Here is a 27,997-nt window from a genome sequence, read left to right as displayed (position 1 = left end):
ACTGGAGAGGAATGGGGGAGGGGGGATGGGAGACCAGAAGAATGATGGTTTCAGTACACCTTCCCCTTTCATCCCCTGAAACAGAAATAATCAGCAGTACCAACAATGGTGTTAGAGTATTTATTTCTTTTGTGGAGGTTTTCATTGAGTGCCTTGTACATATTACAAGTAGGAAGGGTGTGAACCACAGTAATGGTCTGTGAAGGTGAAAGGGTCACAGTATAGCCGAAGGACCACCTGACAACTGGATTAATTCCCAGATGTTTTGCTGTCCTCTCAACTGCCTATCTTGCCCACTGACAGCCATTTACTGATGGACTTGACCCACAATGGTATGGCCCAATCCCTTCCCCTCCCTTTCATTGCTACCACATGTAGCTTAGCCTTCTCAGTTTCCTGAAGCTTGACGTAGAAAGGATTTCTAACAGAAAGAGAAAGCAGCTTTGTCCTGCAGGAAAGATGATCCCATGGAATATATTTGGTTCTATCTAAAAGGAGGATAATAGATTTCCCACCAGAAAGCAGTAGCAGCAGCAGGACAGAGACAAAACCTACAATCAGCCCTACCTACTCCCAAGTGACCATGAGAGCTCTTTGCACAAAGGTACTGTAACTTTCCTTCGGTCTTTGTTTCTTAGTGCCTCTCTATCCCTTTTTCAGTCACAATGTACTCTGCCCAGGAAAGTTTTCAGAATAGCTGAAGGCCTTCCTTCCCTCAAAACTGTGTGGTTTGCCTCTGGGGCAATAGACGCTGTAATGTTCAGCCAAGGGATTCCCATGCAGGATTTCCATTCTCATTGATTTCCACATTTGGTTTTCTGAACTGATGTGGAGGAACGAGTGAAGTCAGGATAGGTCTTTTCTATTGGCTTAACTTTGAGATTTGGTTTGTCAGTCTCTCTTTGGATGGCTAAGAAAACCCATCTTGCCCTTCATTTGGACACATGCCCAGAATCTGTTTTTCCTGCACTTTTTCCTTCTTCTTCTAGTAAGATTAATTCAGTTCTTGCAGAAGATGTAACTAGGGCACCAGGTTCTTGAGCATCATCAGTGGTGGTGCTAGTGACACCCTTATCGCCTTCTCTCTCTTCTGGGGACAATGTTTCCTGTGCATCAAAGAAAATGACTGTCTGCTCACCTTCCTCCTGTGATTCTGCCTTGGTGGGCTCTGCTTCACTCTCTTCAGTACTCTTACTCTTCTTGGCTGGAGAGGAGGAGAATCCCAATTTGGGAAATCGGAACCAGCCGGTTTTCTCTGGTTTCTTAGGAGGGTCGGTGTCTGGCATAGCTTCTGGCTGGGTTTCTATTGGGACCGACTTTGAGACTTCAGTTTTGGGATCTGAACTTGCCTCATCAACAGAAGAAGAAAATCCAATGTTTGGAAGCCAAAATCGGAATAGACCAGAAGACTTCTTACTTTCCAGTTGGACCTTTTGTTCTTTTTCTTCTTCATCTGGTGGTGTTTGGCCATGGCTATCTTCAGGGGGGAATTCCAGGATTTCTGCAGGCTCCTCATCAGAGTAGCTATCTACATATTTATGAGAAGACTGAACTTCAAATGTAAATGTTTTCAGCTTTGGCAGACTGGCACTAGAGGAAATGATTTCATATGGTTCTCCTGTTTCAGGCTGGAGTTCACCCTCCAGTGACAGATCTACTGTGTCTATTCCTGATTCATCTCCTCTCAAACTCTCTTCTGAGATGTCCTGTGTCTTGAATGCAGAACTTGTGTACCTGAGGGTTTCTTGTTCCTTGCCTGTCACATCCAGGTTGACATGGGATTCAGGGATCTTCACCTTCAACAGGGAAAACCCATAAGAAGGTGTTTGAATATCAGAAGGAGGGATCTCTGAGGCTTTCACTATCTGAGTGGAAAAGGTCTCTCGTCTTGGGAGCTCACCATGTTCACAAGTCACTTGGCTTTCTATGGTGACCTCTTGGCTTTCCACATGGGCACCCTGAATATGGACCTTGACTTTGGAAATAGGAGAGGCTACGGAAGAGAGGGCAAGGTCCTTCGGAGGCCTTATTGGGTCAGGGCTTGGCTGAGGAGGAACCTCAGAGACTGCTTTGAGGACTTTAGCACTCCATTCATCTGGGCTTTCCTTATGGATTGCTATCTCAATGTCTGTCTCAGGGCACATTATTTCTCTCACTTTGGGGATGAAAATGTCAGCCTCTGTGTTGGTGGCTTGAAAGGTAAATTTGGGTACTTGTAATTTGGGAAATTTAACAGTCGATACAGAGCCTTCCCAGACTCGGCTTGTTTCAATCACAGAAACTTGAGATGGTATTTCAGTACTTGAGGTCTTGAGTTTAATGGGCCCTTCTGTTGGGAGAAGATATATTTTTGACTCAGGTAAACCTACAATACCCTCTTCACCTTTGGCAATGGCTTGTGGCCCAGGCATAGACATGTCTTGTTTGGGAAGAACTGTCTCACCTGTTTCTTCTTTGGGTGCTTTCATTTCACTAGTGGAAAATCCCAAGCTGGGCATCAGGAGAGGCAAGGTGTTTTCTCCAGAAGGGACCCTAACTTCAGACACTGAAATTGTTGAATCTAACAGGCCAGCTGTAGGCTGGCACAACTTTAAGCCTTTGTCATCAATGTTGCGTTTCAACACATCTGCATATGTTTCTGTTTCCAGGGCTACTATCTCCATGTCTGCTTTATGAGATGGTTGGGAGGCATCAGCATCTAATTTTGGAATCGAAATATGGATGTTGTGGCTCTTGACTTGAGCAACTGAGGAGCCAAGTTTGGACATTTGAACATCTGAAAGGGCAATTTGGTCTTTGCCACTCTCCTTTTCACCTGATAGCTTCCAAGCAGTGGCCTTCCCTGAGTGAGGACCTTCAGGCACTTGTGTTTCCCTCTGTTTCTTGACAGCAGGAACCACAATTTGAACTACTTCTGTATCAAGCACCGCTATTTTACCAGATGTGTCTGGAACCTTCCTATTACCCTCTTCTGTAGTGGCATCATCAGACTGGGTGAGCTCTTTGGCTTCCCCTGCCATAGAACCCCTGGCTTTGGAAAGTCCAATCTTTGGCATCACAAAATGAGGCTTCTTAATCTTCTCTTTTGAGCCATCTTTTTCAGTGGACACATCAATGTCTGCTTCCAGGCATAGGGTCTGAGTTTCTGTATCAGCATTTGTCTGTTCTTTGTCTAAAGTGGTACTTGTATCACTTGGCTTAGAAACTGGAGCTCCTTTGGAGGCTGCCTCTTTTTTGGGAGACCGACTGAATGAGGGGAGCTTGAACTTGGGCATTTTGAAGAAGCCTTCTTTCCCCTCCGACTCCATTGCTTCAGGCTTGACTTCTTCTGGCTTCGCTGTCTGAAGAGCTATGTCTGAATCCAGGACATCTCTTCCTGCCATTGGGGCAGAGCTCTCCTGAGATGGCTGGACAGAGCTCAAGTGTTTGGAAGACATAGCAGTCTCAGCAGATGTCATAAGATCTCTCTTGGGGATAAGGGATGGTGGCTCAAGGGCTATTACCTCTGTTGCCACCTTGGGAGGTTCTTGAGGTGAAGAGATCTCCAAGGGCTTGGAGACACAAATGCCAAACTTTGGTTTGTAAAACTTGGGATATTTAATCATTCCAGCAGTGGCATAGGGAAGAGCCACTATTCTAGAATCTCCTGTGCCAGCTGAGATTTCTGCCTCTTCTTCCTCTGCCTTCAGGTAAATGGAATGTCCCTCCAAATTAGTGATGGTGCCAGGCTGAGGGAAGCAAGGAGCATCATGAGATGATGACATGGGAAGAGTGACCTCATACTTTGTGAGGGTGACATCTTCCTTCACTCTGGTTTTGGTAGTTTCGGTGTGGGGGCCACTGATGTTAACCTTAGTAAAACTCAAACCTGGGAATGAAACATCAGGGAACTGTATATTTCGTGCCCGCGTACCTGATGAACTAGAGAATGCAGTATCTGCCTTAAGTTCTCCTTCTAGAACCTCAGCTTCAGAAAGCCTGGCTGATGAGTCAGGTTTCTCTGGGGAAATTTTCATATCACATGCCTTAAGGCTCCCCTCAAATTGGGGGCCATGTAAGTCAGTTTTAGGGATTGGTATATCTGAGATTTGGACCTTGGAGACTAATTTCTCAATGTCTGATTCTGAAAAGGGGATATCAGAAGTGGTCATTTCAGCAGAGATTACATCCCCTGATGAAGGTAGGGTAGGATGGGATGTATCCACAAAGGAAATACTGCCCTCTGGTTGAGATAAACCAAGAGATAGATGAGGCTTAGAAACTTCACCTTCACTTTTGGAAAAGCCAGCGGTGGGAAGGCTCAATCGTGGCATTTGGAGTTTAATTCCACTTCCTTCCATTTTCAAATTAGGATCTTTAAAGAGGTGATCATCTTGGACAGAAGGGGAACTCAAGGTAGTAGCCGTTAGTAAAAGATCAGGAGAAGGATCAGAAAATTCCAAATCTGCATGGCTAGAAGGAGAATCCACTGATGATTTAGAAAGGGGACGATGAGAGGAGCCAAAAGAAGGCATCTTAAATTTAGGCATCTTGAATTTGCTGTCCTTGCCTTCTACCACCTTGTCTCCCAGTTTCATGGCCCCTTCTACCTTCACTCCCTCCACCCTGACATCAGGGCTCCTGAGGTCCACTTTGCCTTTGGGAACAGACACAGTTGCACTAGGGAGGCTGATGTCCACTTTGGGGCCTTTGATGTCTGCTTTTGGCATTTGTGGCATTTTGATGCTGGGCATATAGACCTTGGGAATTTGTCCTTTGATGCCCACACTTTCTGTCTCTCCTTTCATTTCGTCAAGGTGGATGTCTCCCTCTGGCAAGTGGGCTGCAGTGTCTGCACTCTTGACCTGCACTGAGGGCACCTCCACACTCAGGTCACCAGCCTTGATGTCTCCCTCAGCAGAGGGCAGGGAAACATCCAGGTCTGCCTTGGGCATGGACACATCCACTAAAGCTACCCCCTCTTTGCCTGGAGCAGACATGCCAAAGGATGGCATCTTGAATTTGGGCATCTTGAACTTGCTGTCCTTGCCCTCCACCTCCTTGTCTCCCAGCTTGATGTCCCCTTCCACTTTCATTCCCTCCACATCAACTTCAGGACTCTTCACATCCACTTTGTGCTTGGGCAGGGACACGTCTACACTAGGGAGGCTAATGCACACTTTGGGACCTTTGATGTCTGTTTTGGGCATTTGTGGCACGTTGATGGTGGGCATGTGCACCTTGGGTGTTTGACCTTTAATGCCCTCACTTTCTATCTTCCCTTTCAGGCCACCAACTTGGACGTCTCCCTCTGGCAAGTGGGCTTCAATGTCTACACCCTTGACGTCCATCTCCATTGAGGGAACCTCCACACTCAAGTCACCAGCCTTGACATGTCCATCAACAGAGGGCAGGGAAACATGCATTTCTGCCTTGGGCACGGACACATCCACTGAAGCTATTCCCTCTTTCCTTGGAGCAGACACGCCAAAGGATGGCATCTTGAATTTTGGCATCTTGAACTTGCTGTCCTTGCCCTCCACCTCCTTGTCTCTCAGTTTGATGTCCCCTTCCACCTTGAGTCCCTTCACCTCGACTTCAGGGCTCCTGATATCCACTTTGCCCTTGGGCAAGGCTACATCCACACTAGGGAGGCTGATGTCCACTTTGGGGCCTTTGATGTCTGCTTTGGGCATTTCTGGCATTTTGATGCTGGGAATATGCACCTTGGGCATTTCTCCTTTGATGCCCACACCTTCTGTCTTTCCTTTCATTTCACCAAGGTGCACATCTCCCAGTGGCACATGGGCTTCAATGTCTACACCTTTGACATGTACCTCTACTGACGGCACCTCCGCACTCAGGTCACCAGTGTTGATATCTCCTTGCACAGAGGGAAGGGACACGTCCAGTTCTGCCTTGGGCATGGACACATCCACCGAAGCTACACCTTCTTTGCTTGGAGCAGAAATCCCAAAGGATGGCATCTTAAATTTGGGCATCTTGAACTTCTTCTCCTTCCCCTCCAGCACTTGATCTCCTAGTTTGATGTCTCCTTCCACATTGATCCTCTCCAAGTCGAGTTCAGGGCTCTTGAGGTCTACTTTGCCCTTAGGCAGAGCCGTGTCAACACTAGGAAGTTTGATGTCCACTTTGGGGTCTTTGATGTCTGCTTTGGGCATCTCTGGCATTTTGATGCTTGGCATGTGTACCTTGGGCATTTGTCCTTTGATGCCCACACTTTCTGGCTTTCCTTTCATTTCACCAAGGTGCACATCTCCCTCTGGCACATGGGCTTCAATGTCTACACCTTTAACATGCACCTCCACTGAGGGCACCTCCACACTCAGATCACTGGCCTTGATGTCTCCCTTGACAGGGGGAAGGGAAACTTCCAGTTCTGCTTTGGGCACAGACACATCCACTGAAGCTACCCCCTCTTTGCCTGGAGCAGAAATGCCAAAGGATGGCATCTTGAATTTTGGCATTTTGAACTTGCTGTCCTTGCCCTCCACCTCCTTGTCTCCCAGTTTGATGTCCCCTTCCACTTTGACTCCCTCCACATCAACTTCAGGGCTCTTGAGGTCCACTTTGCCCTTGGGCTGGGACACATCTACCCTAGGGAGGCTGATGTCTACTTTGGGTCCTTTGATGTCTGCTTTGGGCATTTCTGGCATTGTGATGCTGGGAATATACACCTTGGGCATTTCTCCCTTGATGCCCACACTTTCTGTCTTTCCTTTCATTTTACCAAAGTGCACATCTCCCTCTGGCACATGGGCTTCAATGTCTACACCTTTGACATGTACCTCCACTGATGGCACCTCCACACTCAGGCTGGCAGCCTTGACCTCTCCTTGAACGCTGGGAAGAGACACATCCAGTTCTCCCTTGGGCATGGACACGTCCACTGAGGCTCCCACCTCTTTGCTTGGAGCAGACATGCCAAAGGATGGCATCTTAAATTTTGGCATCTTGAACTTGGTGTCCTTGCCCTCCACCTCCTTAACTCCCAGTTTTATATCTCCTTCCATCTTGACTCCCTCCATGTCAACTTCAGGGCTCTTGAGGACCACTTTGCTCTTTGGCAGGGCTACATCTACACTAGGGAGGCTGATGTCCACTTTGGGTACTTTGATGTCTGCTTTGGGCATTTCTGGCATTTTGATGCTGGGAATATGCACCTTGGGAATTTGTCCTTTGATGCCCACACTGCCTGGCTTCCCTTTCAGGTCACCAAGTTTAACCTCTCCCTCTGGCAACTGGGCTTCCATGTCTACACCCTTGACATCCATCTCCACTGAGGGCACCTCCACACTCAGGTCACCAGCTTTGATGTCTCCCTTGACAGAGGGCAGGGAAACGTCCATTTCTGTCTTGGGCACAGACACATCCACTGAAGTTACCCCCTCTTTGCCTGAAGCAGACATACCAAAAGATGGCATCTTAAATTTGGGCATCTTGAACTTGCTGTCCTTGCCCTCCACCTCCTTTTCTCCCACTTTCATTTCCCCTTCCACTTTGACTCCTTCCACGTCGACTTCAGGGCTTTTGAGGTCCGCTTTGCCCTTGGGCACAGACACATCTACCCTAGGGAGGCTGATGTCCACTTTGGGTCCTTTGATGTCTGCTTTGGGCATTTGTGGTATTTTGATGCTGGGCATGTGCACCTTGGGAATTTGTTCTTTGATTCCCATACTGCCTGCCTTCCCTTTCAGGTCACCAAGTTTAACCTCTCCCTCTGGCAAGCGGGCTTCCATGTCTACACCCTTGACATCCACCTCCACTGAGGGCACCTCCACACTCAGGTCACCAACCTGGACCTCTCCCTGAACAGTGGAATGGGACACATCCACTGAGGCTCCCACCTCTTTGCTTGGAGCAGATACTCCAAAGGATGGCATCTTAAATTTTGGCATCTTGAACTTGGTGTCCTTGCCCTCCACCTCCTTAACTCCCAGTTTTATATCTCCTTCCATCTTGACTCCCTCCATGTCAACTTCAGGGCTCTTGAGGTCCACTTTGCCCTTGGGCACAGACACATCTACCCTAGGGAGGCTGATGTCCACTTTGGGTCCTTTGATGTCTGCTTTGGGCATTTCTGGCATTTTGATGCTGGGAATATGCACCTTGGGAATTTGTCCTTTGATGCCCACACTTCCTGGCTTCCCTTTCAGGTCACCAAGTTTAACCTCTCCCTCTGGCAAGTGGGCTTCAGGGTCAACACCCTTGACATCCACCTCCACTGAGGGTACTTCCACACTCAGGTCACCAGCCTTGACCTCTCTTTGAACACTGGGAAGGGACACATCCAGTTCTCCCTTGGGCACGGACACGTCCACTGAGGCTCCCACCTCTTTGCTCGGAGCAGACATGCCAAAGGATGGCATCTTGAATTTTGGCATCTTGAACTTGCTGTCCTTGCCCTCCACCTCCTTTGCTCCCAGTTTTATATCTCCTTCCGCCTTTACTCCCTCCACATCAACTTCAGGGCTCTTGAGGTCCACTTTGCCCTTTGGCAGGGCCACATCTACACTAGGGAGACTGATGTCCATTTTGGGTCCTTTGATGTCTGCTTGGGGCATTTGCGGTATTTTGATGCTGGGCATGTGCACCTTGAGAATTTGTCCTTTGATGCCCACACTGCCTGGCTTCCCTTTCAGGTCACCAAGTTTAACCTCTCCCTCTGGCAAGTGGGCTTCAATGTCTACACCCTTGACATCCACCTCCACTGAGGGCACTTCCACACTCACGTCACCAGCTTTGATTTCTCCCTTGACATACGGCAGGGAACCTTCCATTTCCGCCTTGGGCACAGACACATCCACTGAAGTTACCCCCTCTTTGCCTAAAGCAGACATACCAAAAGATGGCATCTTGAATTTGGGCATCTTGAACTTGCTGTCCTTGCCCTCCACCTCCTTTTCTCCCAGTTTCATGTCCCCTTCCACCTTGACTCCCTCCATGTCGACTTCAGGGCTTTTGAGGTCCACTTTGCCCTTGGGCACAGACACATCTACCCTAGGGAGGCTGATGTCCACTTTGGGTTCTTTGATGTCTGCTTTTGGCATCTCTGGCATTTTGATGGTGGGCATGTGCACCTTAGGCATTTCTCCTTTGATGCCCACACTTTCTGGCTTTCCTTTCATTTCACCAAGGTGCACATCTCCCTCTGGCACATGGGCTTCAATGTCTACACCTTTGACATGCACCTCCACTGAGGGCACCTTCACACTCAGGTCACCAGCCTTGATGTCTCCCTTGACAGAGGGAAGGGAATCTTCCAGTTCTGCCTTAGGCACAGACACATCCACTGAAGCTACTCCCTCTTTGCTCGGAGCAGACATGCCAAAGGATGGCATCTTGAATTTGGGCATCTTGAACTTGCTGTCCTTGCCCTCCACCTCCTTTTCTCCCAGTTTCATGTCCCCTTCCACTTTGACTCCCTCCATGTCAACTTCAGGGCTCTTGAGGTCCACTTTGCCCTTGGGCTGGGACACATCTACCCTAGGGAGGCTGATATCCACTTTGGGTCCTTTGATGTCTGCTTTGGGCATTTCTGGCATTTTGATGCTGGGAATATGCACCTTTGGCATTTGTCCTTTGATGCCCACACTTCCTGGCTTCCCTTTCAGGTCACCAAGTTTAACCTCTCCGTCTGGCAAGTGGGCTTCAGGGTCTACACCTTTGACATCCACCTCCACTGAGGGTACTTCCACACTCAGGTCACCAGCCTTGATGTCTCCCTTGACAGAGGGAAGGGAAACTTCCATTTCTGCTTTGCGCACAGACACATCCACTGAAGTTACCCCCTCTTTGCCTGGAACAGACATACCAAAGGATGGCATCTTGAATTTGGGCATCTTGAACTTGCTGTCCTTGCTCTCCACCTCCTTTTCTCCCAGTTTCATGTCCCCTTCCACTTTGACTCCCTCCAGGTTGACTTCAGGGCTTTTGAGGTCCACTTTGCCCTTGGGCAGAGCCACGTCAACACTAGGGAGGCTGATGTCCACTTTGGGTCCTTTGATGTCTGCTTTGGGCATTTGTGGTATTTTGATGCTGGGCATGTGCACCTTGGGAATTTGTCCTTTGATGCCCACACTTCCTGGCTTCCCTTTCAGGTCACCAAGTTTAACCTCTCCCTCTGGCAAGTGGGCTTCAGTGTCTACACCCTTGACATCCACCTCCACTGAGGGCACCTCCACACTCAGGTCACCAACTTTGACCTCTCCCTGAACAGTGGGATGGGACACATCCACTGAGGCTCCCACCTCTTTGCTTGGAGCAGATACTCCAAAGGATGGCATCTTAAATTTTGGCATCTTGAACTTGGCATCCTTGCCCTCCGCCTCCTTGTCTCCCAGTTTCATGTCCCCTTCCACTTTGACTCCCTCCATGTTAACCTCAGGGCTCTTGAGGTCCACTTTGCTCTTCGGCAGGGCCACGTCTACACTAGGGAGGCTGATGTCCACTTGGGGTCCTGTGACGTCTGCCTTGGGCATTTCTGACATTTTGATGCTGGGAATATGCACCTTGGGCATTTCTCCTTTGATGGCCACACTTTCTGTCTTTCCTTTCATTTCACCAAGGTGCACATCTCCCTCTGGCATGTGGGCTTCAATGTCTACACCTTTGACATGCACCTCCACTGAGGGCACCTTCACACTCAGATCAGCAGGCTTGATGTCTCCCTTGACAGAGGGAAGCGAAACATCCATTTCTGCTTTGGGCATAGACACATCCACTGAAGCTACCCCTTCTTTGCTTGGAGCAGACATGCCAAAGGACGGCATCTTAAATTTGGGCATCTTGAACTTGGAGTCCTTGCCCTCCACCTCCTTGGCTCCCATTTTCATATCCCCTTCCAATTTGACTCCCTCCTCATTGACTTCAGGGCTCTTGAGTTCTACTTTGCCCTTGGGCAGGGCCACATCTACACTAGGGAGCCTAATTTCCACTTTGGGGCCTTTCATATCTGTTTTGGGCATTTGTGGCATTTTGATGCTGGGCATGTGCACCTTGGGCATGTGTCCTTTGACCCCCACAATTCCTGGCTTCCCTTTTAGGTCACCGATCTGGATGTCTCCCTCTGGCAAGTGGGCTTCATTGTCTACACCCCTGACATCCACTAGCATGGATGGCACTTCCACGTTCAGATCACCCCCCTTGACGCCCCCCTGCACCAAAGGAAGGGACACATCCAGTTCTGCCTTGGGCACAGACACATCCACTGAAGCTACCCCTTCTTTGCTTGGAGAAGAAACACCAAAGGATGGCATCTTAAATTTTGGTATCTTGACCTTGCACTCCTTTTCCTTCACCTCGTTGTCTCCCATTTTGATGTCCTCTTCCACTTTGACTCTCTCCACGTCAGCTTCAGGGCTCTTGAGGTCCTCTTTGCCCTTCGGCAAGGCCATGTCTACACTAGGCAGAGTGATGTCCATTTTGGGTCCTTTGGTGTCTGCTTTGGGCATTTTTGGTATTTTGCTGCTGGGCATGTGCACTTTGGGCATATGTCCTTTGATTCCCACACTCCCTGTCTCTCCTTTCATTTCGCCAAGGTGGATGTCTCCCTCTGGCAAGTGCGCTTCAGTGTCTACACCCCTGATGTCCACCTCCACTGAGGGCACCTCCACATTCAGGTTGCCAGACTTGACATCTCCCTGGATGGAGGGAAGGGAAAAATCAAGGTCATCCCTGAGCCCAGACATATCCACTGGAGCTAGCCCTTCTTTGCTTCGAGCAGACATGCCAAAGGATGGCATCTTGAATTTGGGCATCTTGAACTTGCTGTCCTTGCCCTCTACCTCCTTTTCTCCCAGTTTCATGTCCCCTTCCAATTTGACTCCATCTACACCGGCTTCAGGGCTCCTCAGGTCCACTATGCCCTTGGGCAGGGCTACACCCACACTAGGGAGGCTGACGTCTACTTTGGGGCCTTTGATGTCTGCTGTGGGCATCTGTGGTATTTTGATGCTGGGCATGTGCACTTTGGGCATATGTCCTTTGATCCCCACACTCCCTACCTCTCCTTTCATTTCGTCTAGGTGAATGTCTCCCTCTGGCAAGTGGGCTTCAGTGTCTAAACCCTTGACATCCACAGTCACCGAGAGCACCTCCAAACTCAGGTCACCAGCCTTGATGTCTCCCTTGACAGAGGGAAGTGAAACTTCCATTTCTAACTCGGGCACAGACACATCCACTGAAGCTACCCCCTCTTTGCTTGGAGCAGATACTCCAAAAGATGGTATCTTAAATTTTGGCATTTTGAACTTGGTGTCCTTGCCCTCCACCTCCTTGTCTCCCAGTTTTATATCTCCTTCCACCTTGACTCCCTCCACGTCAAATTCAGGGCTCTTGAGGTCCACTGTGCCCTTGGGCTGGGACACATCTACACTTGGGAGGCTGATGTCCACTTTGGGTCCTTTGATGTCTGCTTTGGGCATTTCTAGCATTTTGATGCTGGGAATATGCACCTTGGGCATTTCTCCTTTGATGACCACATTTTCTGTCTTTCCTTTCATTTCGCCAAGGTGCACATCTCTCTCCGGGACATGGGCTTCAATGTCTACACCCTTGACCTCCACCTCCACTGAGGGCACCTGCACACTCAGGTCACCAGCCTTGATGTCTCCCTTCACAGAGGGAAGGGAAACTTCCACTTCTGCTTTGGGCACAGACACATCCACTGAAGTTACCCCCTCTTTGCCTGGAGCAGACATGCCAAAGGATGGCATCTTGAATTTGGGCATCTTGAACTTGCTGCCCTTGCCATCCACCTCCATGTCTCCCAGTTTTATATCTCCTTCCACCTTGACTCCCTCCACATCAGCTTCAGGGCTCTTGAGGTCCACTGTGCCCTTGGGCTGGGACACATCTACACTAGGGAGGCTGATGTCCACTTTGGGTCCTTTGACGTCTGCTTTGGGCATTTCTGGCATTTTGATGCTGGGAATATGTACCTTGGGCATTTCTCCTTTGATGACCACATTTTCTGTCTTTCCTTTCATTTCACCAAGGTGCACATCTCCCTCTGGCACATGGGCTTCAATGTCTACACCCTTGACCTCCACCTCCACTGAGGGCACCTGCACACTCAGGTCACCAGCCTTGATGTCTCCCTTGACAGTGGGAAGGGACACATCCAGTTCTCCCTTGGGCATGGACACGTCCACTGAGGCTCCCACCTCTTTGCTTGCAGCAGACATGCCAAAGGATGGCATCTTGAATTTTGGCATCTTGATCTTGCTGTCCTTGCCCTCCAGTTCCTTGTTTCCCAGTGTTATATCTCCTTCCACCTTGACTCCCTCCACGTCAACTTCAGGGCTCTTGAGGTCCACTTTGCCCTTCGGCAGGGCCACGTCTACACTATTGGGACTGATGTCCATTTTGGGTCCTTTGATGTCTGCTTGGGGCATTTGTGGTATTTTGATGCTGGGCATGTGCACCTTGAGAATTTGCCCTTTGATGCCCACACTTCCTGGCTTCCCTTTCAGGTCACCAAGCTGGATGTCTCCCCCTGGCAAGTGGGCTTCAATGTCTACACCCTTGACATCCACCTCCACTGAGGACACCTGCACACTCAGGTCACCAGCCTTGATGTCTCCCTTGACTGACGGCAGAGAAACATCCATTTCTGCCTTGGGTACAGACAGATCCACTGAAGTAACCCCCTCTTTGCTTGGAGCAGACATGTCAAAGGATGGCATCTTGAATTTGGGCATCTTGAACTTGCTTTCCTTGCCCTCCATCTCCTTGTCTCCCAGTATTGTATCTCCTTCCACCTTGACTCCCTCCACGTCAACTTCAGGGCTCTTGAGGTCCACTTTGCCCTTCGGCAGGGCTACGTCTACACTATTGGGACTGATGTCCATTTTGGGTCCTTTGATGTCTGCTTTGGGCATTTGTGGTATTTTGATACTGGGCATGTGCACCTTAGGAATTTGTCCTTTGATGCCCACACTTCCTGGCTTCCCTTTCAGGTCACCAAGTTTAACTTCTCCCTCTGGCAAGTGGGCTTCAATGTCTACACCCTTGACATCCACCTCCACTGAGGGCACCTCCACACTCAGGTCACCAGCCTTGATGTCTCCCTTGACAGAGGGAAGTGAAACTTCAAATTCTCCTTTGGGCACAGACACATCCACTGAAGCTACGCCCTCTTTGCTTGGAACAGATACTCCAAAGGATGGCATCTTAAATTTTGGCATCTTGAACTTGGTGTCCTTGCCCTCCAGCTCCTTGCCTCCCAGTTTTATATCTCCTTCCACCTTGACTCCCTCCACGTCAACTTTAGGGCTCTTGAGGTCCACTGTGTCCTTGGGCTGGGACACATCTACACTAGGGAGGCTGATGTCCACTTTGGGTCCTTTGATGTCTGCTTTGGGCATTTCTGGCATTTTAATGCTGGGAATATGCACCTTGGGCATTTCTCCTTTGATGCCCACACTTTCTGTCTCTCCTTTCATTTCACCAAGGTGCACATCTCCCTCTGGCAAGTGGGCTTCCATGTCTACACCCTTGACATCCACCTCCACTGAAGGCACCTCCACACTCAGGTCACCAGCCTTGACATCTCCCTGAACAGTGGGATAGGACACATCCATTGAGGCTCCCACCTCTTTGCTTGGAACAGATACTCCAAAAGATGGCATCTTAAATTTTGGCATCTTGAACTTCGTGTCCTTGCCCTCCACCTCCTTGTCTCTCAGTTTTATATCTCCTTCCACCTTGACTCCCTCCACATCAACTTCAGGGCTCTTGAGGTCTACTTTGCTCTTTGGCAGGGCCACATCTGCACTAGGCAGAGTGATGTCCATTTTGGGTCCTTTGATGTCTGCCTTGGTCATTTGTGGTATTTTGATGTTGGGCATGTGCACCTTGGGAATTTCTTCTTTGATTCCCACACTGTCTGTCTTCCCTTTCACGTCACCAAGTTTAATCTCTCCCTCTGGCAAGTGGGCTTCAATGTCTACACCCATGATATCCCCCTCCACTGAGGGCACCTCCAAACTCAGATCACCGGCCTTGATGTCTCCCTTGACAAAGGGAAGGGAAACTTCAAATTCTGCTTTGGGCACAGACACATCCACTGAAGCTACCCCCTCTTTGCCTGGAGCAGATATGCCAAAGGATGGCATCTTGAATTTGGGCATCTTCAACTTCCTGTCCTTGCCCTCTACCTCCTTTTCTCCCAGTTTCATGTCCCCTTCCACTTTGACGCCCTCCACATCAACTTCAGGGCTCTTGAAGTCCACTTTGCCCTTGGGCTGGAAAACATCTACCCTAGGGATGCTGATGTCCACTTTGGGTCCTTTGACGTCTGCTTTGGGCATTTCTGGCATTTTGATGCTGGGAATATGCACCTTGGGCATTTCTCCTTTGATGCCCACACTTTCTGTCTTTCCTTTCATTTCACCAAGGTGTACATCTCCCTCTGCCACATGGGCTTCAATGTCTGGACCTTTGACATCCACCTCCAATGAAGGCACCTCTACACTCAGGTCACCAACCTTGACCTCTCCCTGAACAGTGGGAAGGGACACATCCAGTTCTCCCTTGGGCATGGACACGTCCACTGAGGCTCCCCCCTCTTTGCTTGGAGCAGACATCCCAAAGGATGGCATCTTAAATTTTGGCATCTTGAACTTGCTATCCTTGCCCTCCACCTCCTTGCCTCTCAGTTTTATATCTCCTTCCACCTTGACTCCCTCCACATCAACTTCAGGTTTCTTAAGGTCCACTTTGCCTTTGGGCACGGGCACATCTACACTAGGCAGAGTGATGTCCATTTTGGATCCTTTGATGTCTTCTTTGGACATTTGTGGTATTTTGACGCTGGGCATGTGCACCTTGGGAATTTGTCCTTTGATGCCCACACTTCCTGGCTTCCCTTTCAGGTCACCAAGCTGGATGTCTCCCTGTGGCAAGTGGGCTTCAATGTCTACACCCTTGACATCCACCTCCACTGAGGACACCTCCACACTCAGGTCACCAACCTTGACCTCTCCCTGAACAGTGGGATGGGACACATCCACTGAGTCTCCCACCTCTTTGACTGGAGCAGATACTCCAAAGGATGGCATCTTAAATTTTGGCATCTTGAACTTGCTGTCTTTGCCCTCCACCTCCTTGTCTCCCAGTTTTATATCTCCTTCCACCTTGACTCCCTCCACGTCAACTTCAGAGATCTTTCCTTTCATTTCACCAAGGTGGACATCTCCCTCTGGCACATGGGCTTCAATGTCTACACCTTTGACATGTACCTCTACTGATGGCACCTGCACACTCAGGCTGCCAGCCTTGGCCTCTCCCTGAACAGTGGGAAGGGACACATCCAGTTCTCCCTTGGGCATGGACACATCCACTGAGGCTCCCCCCTCTTTGCTTGGAGCAGACATGCCAAAGGATGGCATCTTAAGTTTTGGCATCTTGAACTTGCTGTCTTTGCCCTCCGCCTCCTTGTCTCCCAGTTTTATGTCCCCTTCCACCTTAACTCCCTCCATGTCAACTTCAGGTTTCTTGAGGTCCACTTTGCCTTTGGGCACGGGCACATCTACACTAGGCAGAGTGATGTCCATTTTGGATCCTTTGATGTCTTCTTTGGACATTTGTGGTATTTTGACGCTGGGCATGTGCACCTTGGGAATTTGTCCTTTGATGCCCACACTTCCTGGCTTCCCTTTCAGGTCACCAAGCTGGATGTCTCCCTCTGGCAAGTGGGCTTCAAGGTCTACACCCTTGACATCCACCTCCACTGAGGGCACCTCCACACTCACATCACCAGCCTTGATGTCTCCCTTGACAGAGGGAAGGGAAACATCCATTTCTGCCTTAGGCACAGACACATCCACTGAAGTCACCCCCTCTTTGCCTGGAGCAGACATGCCAAAGGATGGCATCTTGAATTTGGGCATCTTGAACTTGCTGTCCTTGTCCGCCACCTCCTTTTGCCACAGTTCTATATCTCCTTCCGCCTTGCCTCCCTCCACGTAAACTTCAGGGCTCTTGAGGTCTACTTTGCCCTTCGGCTGGGACACATCTACACTCGGCAGAGTGCTGTCCATTTTGCGTTCTTTGATGTCTACCTTGGTCATTTGTGGTATTTTGATACTGGGCATGTGCACCTTGGGAATTTCTTCTTTGATTCCCACACTGCCTGGTTTCCCTTTCAGGTCACCAAGTTTAACCTCTCCCTCTGGCAAGTGGACTTCAGTGTCTACACCTTTGACATCCACCTCCACTGAGGGTACCTCCACACTCAGGTCACCAGCCTTGATGTCTCCCTTGACAGAGGGAAGTGAAACTTCAAATTCTGCTTTGGGCACAGACACATCCACTGAAGCTACCCCCTCTTTGCCTGGAGCAGATATGCCAAATGATGGCATCTTGAATTTGGGCATCTTGAACTTGCTGTCCTTGCTCTCCACCTCCTTTTCTCCCAGTTTCATGTCCCCTTCCACTTTGACTCCTTCCACGTCAATTTCAGGGCTCTTGAGGTCCACTTTGCCCTTGGGCTGGGACACATCTACACCAGGGAGGCTGATGTCCACTTTGGGGCCTTTGATGTCTGCTTTGGGAATTTCTGGCATTTTGATGCTGGGAATATGCACCTTGGGCATTTCTCCTTTGATGACCACACTTTCTGTCTTTCCTTTCATTTCACCAAGGTGCACATCTCCCTCTGGCACATGGGCTTCAATGTCTACACCTTTGACATGCACCTCCACTGAGGGCACCTCCACACTCAGGTCACCAGCCTTGACCTCTCCCTGAACAGTGGGATGGGACACATCCACTGAGGCTCCCACCTCTTTGCTTAGAACAGATACTCCAAAGGATGGCATCTTAAATTTTGGCATCTTGAACTTGGTGTCTTTGCCCTCCACCTCCTTGTCTCCCAGTTTTATGTCCCCTTCCACCTTAACTCCCTCCATGTCAACTTCAGGGCTCTTGAGGTCCACTTTGCCCTTGGGCTGGGACACATCTACACTAGGGAGGCTGATGTCCACTTTGGGTCTTTTGAAGTCTGCTTTGGGCATTTCTGGCATTTTGATGCTGGGAATATGCACCTTGGCCATTTCTCCTTTGATGCCCACACTTTCTGTCTTTCCTTTCATTTCACCAAGGTGCACATCTCCCTCTGGCACATGGGCTTCAATGTCTACACCCTTGACCTCCACCTCCACTGAGGGCACCTCCACACTCAGGTCACCAGCCTTGATGTCTCCCTTGACAGAGGGAAGGGAAACTTCAAATTCTGCTTTGGGCACACACACATCCACTGAAGCTACCCCCTCTTTGCCTGGAGCAGATATGCCAAATGATGGCATCTTGAATTTGGGCATCTTGAACTTCCTATCCTTGCCCTCCACCTCCTTTCCTCCCAGTTTCATGTCCCCTTCCACTTTGACTCCCTCCACGTCAACTTCAGGGCTCTTGAGGTCCACTTTGCCCTTGGGCTGGGACACATCTACAGTAGGGAGGCTGATGTCCACTTTGGGTCCTTTGAAGTCTGCTTTGGGAATTTCTGGCATTTTGATGCTGGGAATATGCACCTTGGGCATTTCTCCTTTGATGGCCACACTTTCTGTCTTTCCTTTCATTTCACCAAGGTACACATCTCCCTCTGGCACATGGGCTTCAATGTCTACACCTTTGACATGCACCTCTACTGAGGGCACCTCCACACTCAGGTCACCAGCCTTGACCTCTCCCTGAACAGTGGGATGGGACACATCTACTGAGGCTCCCACCTCTTTGCTTGGAACAGATACTCCAAAGGATGGCATCTTAAATTTTGGCATCTTGAACTTGCTGTCTTTGCCCTCCACCTCCTTGTCTCCCAGTTTTATGTCTCCTTCCACCTTAACTCCCTCCATGTCAACTTCAGGGCTCTTGAGGTCCACTTTGCCCTTGGGCTGGGACACATCTACCCTAGGGAGGCTGATGTCCACTTTGGGTCCTTTGACGTCTGCTTTGGGCATTTCTGGCATTTTGATGCTGGGAATATGGACCTTGGGCATTTCTCCTTTGATACCCACACTTTCTGTCTTTCCTTTCATTTCACCAAGGTGCACATCTCCCTCTGGCACATGGGCTTCAATGTCTACACCCTTGACATCCACCTCCACTGAGGGCACCTCCACACTCAGGTCACCAGCCTTGATGTCTCCCTTGACAGAGGGAAGGGAAACTTCAAATTCTGCTTTGGGCACAGACACATCCACTGAAGCTACCCCCTCTTTGCCTGGAGCAGATATGCCAAAGGATGGCATCTTGAATTTGGGCATCTTGAACTTGCTGTCCTTGCCCTCCACCTCCTTTGCTCCCAGTTTTATATCTCCTTCCACCTTTACTCCCTCCACATCAACTTCAGGGCTCTTGAGGTCCACTTTGCCCTTTGGCAGGGCCACATCTACACTAGGGAGACTGATGTCCATTTTGGGTCCTTTGATGTCTGCTTGGGGCATTTGTGGTATTTTGATGCTGGGCATGTGCACCTTGAGAATTTGTCCTTTGATGCCCACACTTCCTGGTTTCCCTTTCAGGTCACCAAGTTTAACCTCTCCCTCTGGCAAGTGGGCTTCAGTGTCTACACCCTTGACATCCACCTCCACTGAGGGCACCTCCACACTCAGGTCACCAGCTTTGACCTCTCCCTGAACAGTGGGATGGGACACATCTACTGAGGCTCCCACCTCTTTGCTTGGAACAGATACTCCAAAGGATGGCATCTTAAATTTTGGCATCTTGAACTTGCTGTCTTTGCCCTCCACCTCCTTGTCTCCCAGTTTTATGTCTCCTTCCACCTTAACTCCCTCCATGTCAACTTCAGGGCTCTTGAGGTCCACTTTGCCCTTGGGCTGGGACATATCTACACTAGGGAGGCTGATGTCCACTTTGGGTCCTTTGACGTCTGCTTTGGGCATTTCTGGCATTTTGATGCTGGGAATATGGACCTTGGGCATTTCTCCTTTGATACCCACACTTTCTGTCTTTCCTTTCATTTCACCAAGGTGCACATCTCCCTCTGGCACATGGGCTTCAATGTCTACACCCTTGACCTCCACCTCCACTGAGGGCACCTCTGCACTCAGCTCACCAGCCTTGATGTCTCCCTTGACAGAGGGAAGGGAAACTTCAAATTTTGCTTTGGGCACACACACATCCACTGAAGCTACCCCCTCTTTGCCTGGAGCAGATATGCCAAAGGATGGCATCTTGAATTTGGGCATCTTGAACTTCCTATCCTTGCCCTCCACCTCCTTTCCTCCCAGTTTCATGTCCCCTTCCACTTTGACTCCCTCCACGTCAATTTCAGGGCTCTTGAGGTCCACTTTGCCCTTGGGGTGGGACACATCTATACTAGGAAGGCTGATGTCCACTTTGGGTTCTTTGATGTCTGCTTTGGGCATTTCTGGCATTTTGATGCTGGGAATATGCACCTTGGGCATTTCTCCTTTGATGGCCACACTTTCTGTCTTTCCTTTCATTTCACCAAGGTGCACATCTCCCTCTGGCAAGTCAGCTTCAATGTCTACACCCCTGACATCCACCTCCACTGAGGGCACCTGCACACTCAGGTCACCAGCCTTGATGTCTCCCTCAGCAGAGGGCAGGGAAACATCCATTTCTGCCTTGGGCACAGAGACATCCACTGAAGTTACCCTTTCTTTGCCTGGAGCAGACATGCCAAAGGATGGCATCTTGAATTTGGGCATCTTGAACTTGCTGTCCTTGCCCTCCACCTCCTTGTCTCCCAGTTTAATGTCCCCTTCTACCTTGGCTCCCTCCTCTTTGACTTCGGGGGTCTTGATGTCCACTTTGTCCCTGGACAGCGACTGGTCTACCCTCGGCAGACTGATATCCACCTTGGGGCCTTTGATGTCTGCTTTTGGCATTTGCGGCATTTTCACAGTGGGCATGTGTACCTTGGGCATGTGTCCTTTTATCCCCACACTTCCTGTCTTCCCTTTCATGTCACCAAGCTGGACGTCCACCTGTGGGAAGTGGGCTTCAGTGTCTACACCCTCGATGTCCACTTCCACTGAGGCCACCTCCACACCGAAATCACCAGCTTTGACATCTCCCTGAACAGTGGAAAGGGACACATCCTTCTCGGCTTTAGGCAGGGAAGTATCCACTGAAGCTCCCCCTTCTTTGCTTGTAGCAGAAACGCCAAAGGATGGCATCTTAAATTTAGGCATCTTGAACTTGCTGTCCTTGCCGTCCACCTCCTTGTCCCCATATCTGAAGTCCCCTTCCACCTTGATTTCCTCTTCCTTGACTTCAGGGCTCTTGAGGTCCACTTTACCCTTGGGCAGGGACACTTCTGCACTAGGGAGGCTGATATCTGCTTTGGGTTCTCTCATGTCTGCCTTGGGCATTTTGATACCATATTTTGTCATGTGTCCTTTTATACCTCCGGTTTTTTCCTTCACCCCACCAATTCCAACTTCTCCCTTTGGCTTTTTAGTTTCAATATCTATTTCTCCAGCGATCTCGATTTTTTCCTTTAACTCTCTATCGGCACTGTCAACACCTTGCATTTTGACAATTTCATCACTTCCTTGAATTGTACCCTTTCCAGATATCAAAGAGTTGTCAACCTTTCCCTGAGTCTCTGGAAGATAGGGCATCTTTATACTTGGTATCTTCCCTGTGTGTGAGTCTTCCTTGCAAATCTGTCCTCTAGGAACTTGTACTTTTACATCTAAACTCAGAACTTTTTTGTCTTTCATGGAGAGATTGTCTTCTGTATCCAAAGTGTATGATGGGATGGTCATCTTGGTCTCTTTAATGTTAGTTTCTGCATCCACTGAGGATCCAATGTCCTTACCACCTCCCCAGCCAAAACCTGGCATGGAGAATCTTGGAATTTTGAACTTACTTTCTTTGTGGTCCCCTTCCTTTTCTTTCAGTCTTACATCTCCTTTTACATCCACTCTTTCTACTTCTGCTCCTACACCCTCCCTGCTTAGTTTGACCTTAGGCAGAGATGCATCTACACTGGGTATGGTGATATCCACTTTTGTGCCTTCCATGTCTGCTTCAGATACTTGTGGTGTTTTGGTACCTGGCATCTGAACCTTGAGTCCTTTGATTCCCATGCCATCATTTTCTTTATGGTCTTTGACAATAACTTCTTCCTCCTGTATTTTCATACTGAGATCTATACCCTTCTTGGGGATTTCTGCAGATATGAGTGACAAACTCAGGTCTCCTCCTTTGTCATCTTGCTTTAGGGAAGAATCTACCTCTCCTTTTGGTAGAGATACATGTACTGAGCCTTTTTTTTCTTTGCTTGGAGACCATCCAAATGTTGGCATCTTAAATTTGGGCATTTTGAATTTGCTGTCCTTCCCCTCCATGTCCTTGTCTCCCATTTTGATGTCTCCTTCCATCTTCACTTCTTCTATTCCTATTCCTGGACCCTGGATTCCAACCTTGGGCTGGGACACATCTGCTCTAGGAATGGTGATGTCCACCTTGGGGCTGCTGACATCTTCTTTGGGCATTTGGGGCATTTTCATGTCGCATATCTGCATCTCTGCACCTTTCTCAGTTATACTAGGGGTGGTGAGACCTAGGCTGGGAGTCTCTACTGCCATCTTTCCAATGGCTCCAGTCACATCTGGTAGGGAAATATTTTTGTCAGGTGTGGGTTCCATAACTATCTCCCCCAAATTCACTTGTTCCTTTTCATGCCCCGTGACATTTTCTTTAGCCTCAGACACTTTTCCTTTGGAAAACCCAAACTTGGGTGTTTGCAAAGTTGGTATTTTCACTCTTATCTCTGGTGTTTCATAGCCTTTAATCAATTCCTCCTGAGGTTCCTGGAGTGTTAACTTGGCAATTCCAATCTCCAGCCCTTGTACACCAAAAGAAACATCTTCTAATCTTTCTCTTGTTTCCTTTCCAGTCTGTAACCCTTGCTTTCTTCCACTCACTGTGTCCTTTGTGGTGTCTGTCACATCATCTGATTTTTTCCTTCTGCCTCTTACAGACACTTGAGGCCCAGTGAGTATTCCAGAGACAGAAGCTGGGACCCCCATCACATCCCCACTCACACCTTTAGTTTCTGATGTCACTTCTTCCTGTTTCTTTGTTCCAGGATCAACTTGGAGCTGTAGATTTAACCTATTATCTTCATTTGCCAAGTGCTCTGGGATTCCTGCTGCACTCTGGAATTCCAGCCTGCCCAGTTCCATTTCTGGGTCTTGTAGATCCAAGGAGATCCTTTGATCATCTCTTGCTGTTTTGGTTCTTGTCTCTGCTGTCGTCATGCCTGCCTTTGGTATCTTGTCATCTATTTCAGGCTTCCGATGCATCCTAAATCCAATGTTCAGGAACTTCCTCTTTCTTTCACTGCCTTTCTTCTCTTTCAGATGTGTCTCCTCTTTGGGGAAATGTAATTCAGTATCTGTACTCGTTGGAGAAAGGTCAGGAGCTCTGCCCTCACAGGCATCTGATGTGCTATGTGACCTACGGTGGCTCACAACCTTCTTGGTTTTCTTTGCCTGGAATTTGGGCCACGACAACCTCTCTTTCTTTGGCCTCTGACTCCGTCCTGTTCTCGATTTGACTATTAGCTTTTCTTTGTCCTCTTCTTCTTCAAGCATCTTTTCCATGGTCTCCATCGTTCCATCCGTCAGACTTTCACCCTGAACGAGAAAAGATTGCCTTGTTAGCTTATCACCTTCATTTCCTGGATGGACCAGGAACTGAGTTGTCTCTTACTTTATACCCCAAACGAAGTGGATGTAAAGAATATTGCATTCCCATGACAAGGCACATCATGAGTAACCAGTATCATATTACATGGTAGAAAAAGCTCAGGATTTAGAATCAAAGGTTCTGGATTGGAATTGTGCCTCTGTTGTTTAATGCCTATGGTACCATCACCTCTCTGGGGTTCCGTAAAATGAGGAAATTGGACTAGATGATCCTTAAGGCTTCTTCTGGCTCCACAACAAATCCTTATAATAACAGCTTACTGTATACAATGCTCTGAAGTTTACTAAGCAGAGTGTATGCACTCTTTGAGCTTCACGGTGCAGCTCATACCTGCTTCCTACCCACTAGATCTAACCATCACTTCTATCTCCCCCCCCCCCCCTCTGCAAGTGGATTCAGTGCCACAATGCAGATTTTCTTGAGAAATTAGATAGGGGTGACCGTCACCTTTGAGGTTGAACCTTGTGATATCACTGAAGATGTCAAAGCCAAGATACAAGATAAGGGAATAATTCCTCCTGAACAACAGAGAATGATATTTGTAGGCAAGCAACAGGAAGTTGAATGTATTTTGTCTATGTCATTCAGAAGGAATCCTCCCTTTATTTTGTGCTGAGGATTTGGGGTGGTGCCAAGAAGGGAAAGAAGACTTACACCACTCCCAGAAGCCTAAGCAAAAGAAAGGTAAGTGTGCTCTTTTGAAGTATTATAGGGATGACGAGAATGGCGAGATTAGCCTCTGCAGAACGAGAGTCCGTCATTCTGGTTAACGTGGTGCCGAAGTCTTTAAAGGCTGCCCATTTTGACAGACATTATTGTGCCAAGTGTTGTCTCCTGCTTCAGCGAGCCGAAAGGCAAGTAAATGTACATGTGCTATTTTTTTTTTTTAAAAGCAACGATTTGAAAAAATAAAGTTTACTAAGCCTTTTCCTTATAACTTTATCAGGTAGGTAGTATAAGCATCAATATCCCATTTTATGTGTCAGACTGAGGCTTGGAGAGGTTAAATGACTTAAGATCATAAGATTTAAAGGGGACATTTGAAATCATCTGGTCCAACTTTTCATCTTATAGATGAAAAAGGGCTCCCCTCTCAGGTCAAGATTCAATGGCCAGCATAACTGAGGTTCCTTTCAGGAACAGAATTAGATGGCTGCTAAGATCCCTTCCAACTTTCAAATTCTGTGATTCTAGGAAACTGAGACCTAGAAAAATTAAGGGAATTGGTCAAGGAAGTGAGTAGCAGAGCTAGGATTCACCCATCTGTTCAGACTCTGGCATCCTTTTTGTCTGTTGGTTGGATTAGAGGGTGCTCTAAGGTCCCTTCTGATTCTGAGACTGTGAGAGGATTGAATGCTAGAAGGTCATCTTGTTCAACCCTCTTATGTTACAGAGCAGGAAGGCTTCAGCTTGGAGTTAAGATTTGAAATCAGCTTCTCTCAGTTCATTTTTGGTGATCTTTTCATTACACCTAATGTCAAGTCAGCAGGGCCAGTTTGAATTCCACCTGCCTCAGTACCAAGGCTATGAGAAGCCTATTTCTCAGGTGGAGGTGAGCCTTGATCTTCTTTATTTTTTAAAAATAATATTTCATTTTTCCTCAGTTACATATGAAGACAATTTTTTAACATTCTTTCCCCCCTCCCCTTTGCTAATGCAATTGGGGTTAAGTGACTTGCCCAGGGTCACACAGCTTTGAATTGTCTGTGGTTAAATTTGAACTCAGGTCCTCCTGACTTCAAGACCAGATCTACTGTGCCATGTAGCTGCCCTTTTTTAAAAAAAATTTGAGTTCCAAATTTTCTCTCTCCTTCCCTCCCTAACCTCCCTCCACCTTGAGACAGTAAGCAATTTGATATAAGTTATATGTGTCCAATTACATCTTCTTTGTAAGTAGGCTTTAGGCCTTTCCTCTCCTTTCTGAATTCCTCAGCACTTGTCCAAACCCCTCATTTGTCAATTCTGATATCTCAGCTCCTGAATAGTCCAGCATTGCTGAAGTCTCATAGAGCTAACTTGCCTGGTGCGTAAGTTTTATCCCCTCTGTGAAACTGTGAGCTCCTAATGGGGATGGGGAAGGGATAGGTTTGTGTTGCAGGTTCCTGGCAAAGGAACATGGGCATGGGAAGTGCTAAGTAACTATTGCCAGTGATAACAGGTCTCATGTCTGTAGTGCTTTAAGTTTTATGGAGTACTTCCCCTTCCTCACCCTACCCCCACCATGGCCCATCAGTGGAAAGAACTACAGGTTGGAATCAGAAAAGATGGGTCCAAATCTTGATTTTGCTTTTTATTACTTATAACACCTTGGACATTTAACATCTTGGGTATTATGACCCCTCTCTATAACATGAGGAGGCTGGGCTACATATTCTCCAGGGTCAACCCAGTCAAAAGGTCTATGATCCTAAGAAGCAGGTAAGAGCAAATACCACCTTATTCATCCCTCAGATGAGGGATAAGAATAGGACCTGGACCTATGATTTCATGGGTATAAGGACCTTAACCTTAGAGTTGCCTAGAAGACTAAGTTAAGTGATTTACCCAGGACCACATAGTCAGTATATATCCGAGTCAGAATCTGAATCCACTAATGGATAGAGGAGAGGCTAGTTGGTCCAATATGCAGTTAGATGGTATAGTGGATAGAGTGCTGGGTCTGAAATCAAGGAAGACCTGAGTTTAAATCCAACCTCAGACTGTGTGGCCCAGGACAAAACACTTAACCTCAGTTTCCTTATCTGTAAAATGGGGATCATAATAGTGTCTACCTCTCAAGGTAGTTATGAGGATTAAATGAGATAATAATTGTAAAGCACAACACCATATAAATAGTAGCTATTATTATTATTTATCCTTTCAGTATTCTAGGAAGCTCTCCAAAACTATAAATTTCAGAGAAGACGCTGATCTGCATTAGCAGATTTTCTGATCTAGGAGTTCCCAGGAGCAGTGAAGGTCCAGATCCCATCCCTATCCCTTCACAGAGGAGGAAAAGACTCAGAGAGATAATATGACATCATGGCATCAGAGGGTTTAGAGCCAGGGAAAGTTTACAGATTATAAGGTCATATATTTAAACCTGGAAAGGGTCTTAGTTGTCCTTTAGTTCACTGTACCCCATCCCTTTGCTCAAGAAAAATTTACGAGAAATTACACATTGAAAGTCATTCAGCTAATCAACGTAGGTCACGTCTTAGCAGCACCTCAGATTTGAGGTCTTCCCTGACTTGGTCTACCAGCGCTGCTTCTCTCCATCCCTACCCTCCCACCCTTCAGATAATTGATTTCATAGTAACAGCCTCATAATATTCCAGTCAGTATTTCCACCCCTCCAGGGACCAATGTCATCTGTTGTTATTTTTGTTGCATCCAGCTCTTTGTGACCTCCTTTGGAGTTTTCTTGGCAAAGATACTGGAGTGGTTTGTCATTTCCTTCTCCAGTTCATTTTACAGATAAGGAAACTGAGGCAAGGGTTAAGTGAGTTGACCAGGATCACCCAGCTAGTAAGTGTCTGAGACTGAATTTGAACTTATCAAGATGGGTTTTCCTGACTCTAAGTCCAGTGCTCTATTCACTATACACACCTAGCTACCCCCCAACATCATCTACTCCCACTTTTAAAGACATTAGGGACCTGCTGCTTGCCCTAGGCACAAAAATTGCTAATTATAGCTCTGAATTATTAGGAGGCATCCAGTGGTTTCTCTTCCATCTTCCACTCCAATGAATCATCTTTGCTGCCCATGTCAGATATCTTTGTGTAGGCTGGCACATGTAGTACCACACTGAGAGAAGTCTATGTGATTTTTACCTGTTGGTCTGTTTCTCTAACATCACTTGGGGCTGGATGATGGACTTTTTCTGTGTCGTCTTTTGATGTCAGTTTTCGTTTGAGATTGAACTGCACCTTATATGGTTCAGAATACTGTAGGATCTTGAGGGCATCTTCATATTTAATATTGTCAAAATAGATGGTTGCACTCAGCAGTTGGTCACCTGCAACAGAAGAAAAAGACATTGTAACTCGGTATCTGACAGATTGTCTCCATCTTACAGATGGAGAAACTGAGGTTCTGGGAGGAAGGGGGAGAAACAAACATTTATTAAGCATCTCCTGCGTTCCAAGCAGTTTACAAATATTATCTCATTTGATACTTAAGGTAAGATTCCTATCCCCAGATCACCAGAGGTGAGCATCTTCAGGCCTGCTAACTCCTAGGATCAGAGATTTAGAACTGGAAAGGACCTTAGAGAGTTCCTCTAGTCCAGCTCCTT

The 27,997-nt window shown here is 48.0% G+C and overlaps 1 protein-coding gene and 1 pseudogene across 7 annotated transcripts in view; one reads left to right on the top strand and one right to left on the bottom strand.

Moving 5' to 3' along the window:
* Positions 1-106: 106 nt before the first annotated feature.
* AHNAK2 (AHNAK nucleoprotein 2) overlaps positions 107-27,997 on the bottom strand; it is an 82,674-nt gene continuing 54,783 nt past the window's right edge. For all 7 annotated transcript variants that reach the window (XM_072630041.1, XM_072630045.1, XM_072630042.1 and 4 more), the window contains 2 exons: positions 27,534-27,718; positions 107-23,645 (listed from right to left, as the gene is read on the bottom strand). In XM_072630041.1, the coding sequence (XP_072486142.1) occupies positions 933-23,645; positions 27,534-27,718 (22,898 nt within the window). In that variant the 3' untranslated portion in view covers positions 107-932. The remainder of the gene's footprint in view (positions 23,646-27,533; positions 27,719-27,997) is intronic.
* The window catches only part of LOC140518166 (ubiquitin-ribosomal protein eS31 fusion protein-like), a 10,580-nt pseudogene continuing 6,221 nt past the window's right edge, over positions 23,639-27,997 (top strand).

Source organism: Notamacropus eugenii, chromosome 1, assembly GCF_028372415.1.
Source record: "Notamacropus eugenii isolate mMacEug1 chromosome 1, mMacEug1.pri_v2, whole genome shotgun sequence".
NCBI classification, from domain to species: Eukaryota; Metazoa; Chordata; class Mammalia; order Diprotodontia; family Macropodidae; genus Notamacropus; species Notamacropus eugenii.
Note: the sequence above shows the minus strand (reverse complement) of the source record. Positions and strands in the feature narration are given on the sequence as shown.